This window comes from Molothrus ater, chromosome 7 (assembly GCF_012460135.2).
Source record: "Molothrus ater isolate BHLD 08-10-18 breed brown headed cowbird chromosome 7, BPBGC_Mater_1.1, whole genome shotgun sequence".
Taxonomy (NCBI): Eukaryota; Metazoa; Chordata; class Aves; order Passeriformes; family Icteridae; genus Molothrus; species Molothrus ater.
Window position 1 is genome coordinate 37,197,023 of NC_050484.2, and position 6,721 is coordinate 37,203,743.

The window sequence follows — 6,721 nt, forward strand, 5'->3', positions numbered from 1 at the left end:
GGATCCCGCCGGGCTGGGCTGGGCTGGGCTGGGCGCTTTCCCTGGCCACAGCCCCGATCCGGGGGCAGGAACGCAATTCCCGCATCTCCCGGCGCGCAGGGATGCGGGTCCCGAGCTCAGCAGCCGCGGGGGCCGGAAAAGCGCTGGAAAAGCGCTGGAAAAGCGGAGATTTAGCCCGGCCGGACGGGCCGCGGGGACACAGGGAGAGCTTCATCCCGGCCGCATCCCGGGACTCGCGGGTGGGAGGGAAGGGGAAGGAGAAAGGGAAGGGGAAGGGATGGAGGCGGACGGAATAAGGAGCCCAGACCTGTTGCCATCAGAGCACGCTTTACTTCGGCGGGACCGGACCGGGCCCGGGCCGGGATGGGCGGCTCCGGCCACCCCGAGCATCTCCCGACCTCCGGCATGCCGGGATCCATTCGCCCGATGTTTTTCAGGAGGAAAAGCTCCGAGCGGACCCCGCGCGTCCGCGGGCGGTCAGTCCGGCGGTCAGTCCGGCGGTCGGTCCGGCGGTCGGCGCTGCGGGCAGCCCCGGGCTCGGCGCCGCGGTCAGTACGGCCCCACCACCACCGCCTCCACCTCCTTGGACGGGCGGCGCTCCTTGACCAGAAAGTTGATCATGCCCTCGGACTTGATGAGGAGGTTGCAGCCGAGGAAGAAGATGCCGAACACCACGGTGAGGGCCAGCACGCACATGACGGCGATCTGCACCACGCGCATGATGTACAGGCTGCGCTCGTCCGCCGCCGCGCCGCTGCCGTCGGTCACCACGGAGGCGGCGGTGCAGCAGCGCAGCGCCCGCTCCAGCTCCAGCGCCGCGCCCCCGGCCCCCGCCAGCAGCCCCGCCGCCGCCGCCGAGGAGCCGTTCGGTGCTGCCGGCATTCCCAGCGAGCCGTTCAGCCCTGCCGGAACCCCCAGCGAGCCGCTCATCCCCGCCGGGAGCCCCGCCGAGGAGCCGTTCATCCCTGCCCGCAGCCCCGCCGCCGCCGCCGCCGCATGCAGGCGGCCCGAGCCGGGCCGGGCGGAGCCGTGCCGAGCCCAGGCGAGCCCAGCCTGGCCGCTCCGCGCTGCCCCGCGCCCGCGGAGCCGCCGCGCTGCCCGCCCGGCACCGCCCGCTCCGCTCCTGCTCCGCCCCGCGGGGCAGCCGGGGAGGGACCGGGATGGGCTGGGAGCGGGGGAAAGGATGGAGGGGAGGGGGATTGGGATGGAGGGAGGGACGGGAGAGGGATGGGGATGGAGATAGGGAGGGTGGGGATAGGGAGGGAGGGGCAGAAGGGAGGGGAGAGGGGGTGGAGGCAGGGAGAGAGGGAGGAAAAGAGGGTTTGGATGGGGAGGGATGGGGAGAAGGGAGTGGAGAAGGTTTGAGGATGGAGAAAGGGGAAAGGAGAAGGGTTCGGATGGGGAGGGAGGGGGAGAAGGGAGGAGAAGGGTTTGGGGGGCGGGAGGGAGGGGAAAAGGTTTGGGGCGAGAGGGGGAAAAGGGAAGGGAGAGAGGTTGGAGGGATGGAGGGATGGAAAAGGGTCAGGGAGGGGTTTTGGGGGGACAGAGGAGGGGGCGGCGTGGGCAGGGATCGGGAAGGGGAGCGGCTTTGAGGGGAATCTTTGGGAATCGGGATGGGAGGGGTCAGGAAAAGGGGGAGGGAGGCGGTTTTGGGAAGAGGGAAGAGGGTCCGGCATGGCAAAGGGTCGGGAAGGGGAGCGGGTTTGGGGAGGAGGAAGAGGCCGTGGGGAAGGGGTTGGGGGCACAGAGGGGCTGGGAGGGGGCTCTGGGTGTGGCAAGGGGAGGATTTGGGAATCAGGAGAATGGGACTGGGGGCTTGCAGGGCTGGAATGGGGTAAGGGGGATGTGAGGGGCGTTTAGGGAATGGGTTTGTTGGGAGAAGTTCGGAGCAGGATGAGGAGGGGGGTTTGGGGGAATGGGGGGATTTGGGGGAATGGAGGAGCAGGATTTTTGCCCGTGGGATTTGTGCTGGGTTTGGGCAAACGGATTTCAGGGAGGGAGGAGCCTTTGGGAAGTGGCTCTGAGGGAATGGGTTTGGGAGTGCTTTTAGGGGAGCTCGCAGAGATCAGATTTAGTGGGAGTGGGATTTCCCACGTGGGTTTCAGTGGGAGTGAGCTCCGGGCTTGCACTCCCAGGGAAGTGGGAGTGGGTTTTTTGGGAAAACACCTTTTGGAGAAGGGTTTCCCTGCTGAGGGGTGCAGGGCCAGTCCTGGGAGCTGCGGGACGAGCCAGAGCAGCCCTTTGGGGCCTGGGTGGTGGAACCCCCATTCCCAAAGTTCCCCCGGCTCTGTTTTCATGGAGGATCCAGCTCCGGGTGTTTCGGAGCCTTCCCGTGTGCGCGGGGGCGGTGCCAGAGGAGCGGTGCCAGCCGGGTGTGACACCGGGGACCCCTGGATCCCACTGCCCATCCCTGCCCGGCCGCCCGAGCTCCCGAGCGCCTGGGAATTGTTGGGAATTGTTGGGAATTCTCGTCCCCCTCTGCTCAGGGGAGCGCCCAGCCTGAGGCTGCTCTGGACCAGTTTCCCACGGGTGATTTTGGAGGTTTGGGAATAGCTGGAGGGTGGCAGCAGCAGCTCCCGACAGGCAGAGCCGTGGGCTGGGTGTGTACCCGGCATTGCAGCTCCCCGGCATTCCTAGGGATGGGCAGCACGGCCAGGCCAAGCTCCGGCCCAGCCATGACTTGGAGATTTCCTGGAGGAGAGCGTGGATGCGGAGCTGGGGCTGCAGCCGAGTTTAACCCTGTGCTGTCCTTCCCGAGTGGAGATGGGATCACCCCAAACAGCCTCAGGGATCCGTGTGGGATCACCCCAAACAGCCCCAGGGATCTGTGTGGGATCACCCCAAACATCCCCAGGGATCCGTGTGGGATCACCCCAAACAGCCCCAGGGATCTGTGTGGGATCACCCCAAACATCCCCAGGGATCCGTGTGGGATCATCCCAAACAGCCCCAGGGATCCGTGTGGGATCACCCCAAACAGCCCCAGGGATCCGTGTGGGATCACCCCAAACAGCCCCAGGGATCTGTGTGTGGAATTGGGATCACCCCAAACAGCCCCAGGGATCTGTGTGTGGAATTGGGATCACCCCAAACAGCCCCAGGGATCTGTGTGTGGAATTGGGATCACCCCAAACATCCCCAGGGATCCGTGTGTGGAATTGGGATCACCCCAAACAGCCCCAGAGATCAGAATGGGACCAGTGTGGGATCAGTGGGACAATCCCTGCTGCCACAGGGGTGTGGTGGCCCTGGGGCGCCTGGAGATTTCCTGGGATGCTTCTCCTGGGAATGACCTGGTGGAGAGGCCAGGGCCTGGAGAAAGGATGTTTTCCAAACCCCTTCCAGCTGATTTGTCCTGCTGTGGTGGCTTGGGGTGGCACCTGGGGTGGCACCTGGGACTCGGTGCTGGGGGAGTTTTGGACTCAATGACCTGGGAGGGCTTTTCCAATGAAGCCATTCCATGATTCTGCCATGAGCTGGATGGTGGATGCCACCTGTGCCCATGTCCTGTCCCCTGCCCCTTTAGGGGCCGCCTTTAGGGGTGACAGTCCCTTGTGGGGTCCCCCCAGTGCTGAGATCCTCCCGGCAGCAGGGCCGTGCTGGCCCTGCCTCGCTCCCTCATCCAGTGGGAACATTCTGTCTTCCTGCTGGAAGGAGAAGATGGGATTGATTCTAAGCAGCCAAGGGAGGGCTGGCAGCTCCTGCAGCCAGGGGAAAAGCTGGAAGAGCTCTTGGAGCTCCACACCGTTCCCCTTTGGAGTGTGGCTCTCCCTTCTCAGCAGGCACGTGGCTCGAGCTCTGTCCTTGAGCTCTTCACCTCCAGGCCTTGGCAACTCCAAGGGAAAATGCTTCCCATCCCAAAGTTATGGCAGGAAAAACCCCAGCTCTCAATTAGGACGGGAACAATCCCATTCCTAAGTTATGGCAGGAACAATCCCATCCCTCAATTAACACAGGAACAATCCCATCCTCAATTAGGAGAGGAACAATCCCTTAGTTATGGAAGGAATAATCCCATTCCTCAATTAGGACAGGAAAAGTCCCATCCCTAAATTATGAGAGGAACAATTGGAGGCAGGAAGGCTCCTGTTTGCTCCTCCTGTGTCCCACACATCCCTGCCCCATTCCCCCATCCCTGTCCTACATTTTCCTGTCCCATTGCCCCATCCCTGTCCCACACATCCCTGCCCCATTCCCCCATCCCTGTCCCACACATTCCTGCCCCTTTCCCCCATCCCTGTCCCACACATCCCGGTCCCATTCCCCCATCCCTGTCCCACACATCCCGGTCCCATTCCCCCATCCCTGTCCCACACATCCCGGTCCCATTCACCCATCCCTGTCCCACACATCCCGGTCCCATTCCCCCATCCCTGTCCTACATTTTCCTGTCCCATTCGCCCATCCCTGTCCCACACATCCCGGTCCCATTCCTCCATCCCTATCCCACACATTCCTGCCCCTTTCCCCCATCCCTGTCCCACACATCTCGGTCCCATTTCTCCATCCCTGTCCCACACATTCCTGCCCCATTCCCCCATCCCTGTCCCACACATTCCGGTCCCATTGCCCCATCCCTGTCCCACACATCCCAGTCCCATTGCCCCACCCATGTCTCACACATCCCGGTCCCATTCCCCCACCCATGTCTCACACATCCCGGTCCCGTTCCCCCATCCCTGTCCCACACATCCCGGTCCCATTGCCCCACCCCTGTCCCGGCCCTGTTTCCCGATTCCCGGTGTCCCACTCAGCCCCGTGTCCCGGAATGCGGAGCGGGGCGGGATTGCCGGGAGAGCAGTGACACCTAGTGACACTCGGGATACCGGGATGTCGGGATCTGGGATCCAGGCACCGGCACGGGCCCGGCCGCGGGCTCCGGGCAGCGCCTTTCCCAACCCCATTCCTGAAATCCCAGGAGCACCGGCCTGGCTCGCTGTCACTGCAGAGCTCCGCTGCCTTCCCTGGGCTTCAGATTCCCGGGAATTCCACGGCTGGAATCACAGACCATGGAAGGGTTTGGGATTGGGAGGGACCTTAAATCCCATCCCATTCTACCCTTTCCATGGACAGGGATAGCTGCCCCCATCCAGGCCGGCAGGGACCTCCTGCAGCCAGCACACCTCCCTGTGGGAATAACCCCGGGAATCCCAGTGCCTGATAGAAACCTGGGAATCTCCACAGGGAAAATTTAGGACCCCGGCAGCTTTGATTTTTCCCTATATTTGTTCCCCTACAAATTTGGTTGTGATTGGATCTTGTTCTGTTCTGAGCAGGACAATGCACACAAAATTAGGGAAAGGACTGTGCCAGGACCCCTTTCATCCCAGGATCCAGCTGGGAATCCACACTGCCAGCAGGGCCAACATCCCACTCCAGGATCCTCCTTTATTGGGATATAAAAAATTCCCTGCTTGCTTCTGCTCCAGTTAGACAAGTGGGATAAGCAGGAATGAAAGGGTGGAAAACAATTCCGTGGATGGGTGGGATGTGGAGCTGCTGAGTGACCTCAGAGGCCATGGAGATGTTCCAAGGCTGGGAGAGCTGGGAATGTTCCCCTGGAGAAGGGAAGGCTCCAGGCAGAGCTCAGAGCCCCTGGCAGGGCCTGAAGGGGCTCCAGGAGAGCTGGAGAGGGACTGGGGACAAGGGATGGAGGGACAGGAGCCAGGGAATGGCTCCCAGTGCCAGAGGGCAGGGATGGATGGGACATTGGGAATTGGGAATTCCTGGCTGGGCTGGGATTCCCAGAGCAGCTCTGTGCAGTTCCAGGAAGGATCCTTGGGAATGCAATCCTGGCCTGAAGTCACCATTATCACTTTGATACCAACAAATTCCCATTAGTACCAGCCATCCTCTCAATGGGGATTTTTGAAACGTCCCAAAAGTTTGGGATTGTGGGATAATGTGGGAAACTCTGGTCACATTCCCAGAATAGCAGTGACAGAGTTTTATATAAAGAACAGCCACAATTCCAATTAAATTCCAATTAAAGCACAATGAAATGAATCTGCCAGTGCCATCCCATCCTTTGCCCAAGGAATGGAACAGTTTTCCCAAGGAATGGAACAGTTTTTGCAGGAAATGTAACAGTTTTCCCAGGGAATGGAACAGTTTTCCCAGGGAATGGAACAGTTTTCCCGGGGAATGGTGCTCATCCACATTTGCCATGGATAAGGAATGGGGGAGTGGCTTTATTGGAATATTTGAAGAGGATGGAGTGGTCTCATTCTTTGGGATTTGGGAGTGAAATCCCAAATGCAGGTGCAGGGATCAGCCCTTCCCAGCCCTGGATGTCAGATCCGGGTGTCCTGCGTTGGGAAGAGCCTTGGGAAAAGGGGAAAATGAGGCTGGGGGGTTGAGCCTGGCTTAGAGAAACAGAGCTCTGAGTTAGGCCTGGCTTTACTGCCTGGCCCAGGAGATCCTGGAGCTGAATTCCTCCTCCTGGAAGTGCTGTGGGAAAGGAAAGGTGGGATCCATGGATTTTAAATGAATTTAACGGTGGAATGGGATGGGAGAGGCTCCTCAGGAGGGGTTCCCAGGGCCTGATCCAGGCTCTTCTCCAGGAGGGAACTGGGATGAGCCCAAGCAGCTGCTGGTGCTTCCCAAATCCAGCAAAACCCCCTGGGTGTTTTTGGGAACAGTTGGATTTTCAGCTCTTTGAGCAGGGAATTCCACGAATCCTCTGGAGCACTGGTCCATGCTGGGGATTTTCCCCATCTCC

At 60.9% G+C, this 6,721-nt stretch overlaps 1 protein-coding gene across 1 annotated transcript; it reads right to left on the minus strand.

Moving 5' to 3' along the window:
• Positions 1–310: 310 nt before the first annotated feature.
• Positions 311–1,570, minus strand: RPRM (reprimo, TP53 dependent G2 arrest mediator homolog). Its single transcript, XM_036386815.2, has one exon. It carries the CDS (start codon positions 961–963, stop codon positions 550–552), a length of 414 nt encoding a protein of 137 aa, XP_036242708.1. The 5' UTR covers positions 964–1,570; the 3' UTR covers positions 311–549.
• Positions 1,571–6,721: the final 5,151 nt, after the last annotated feature.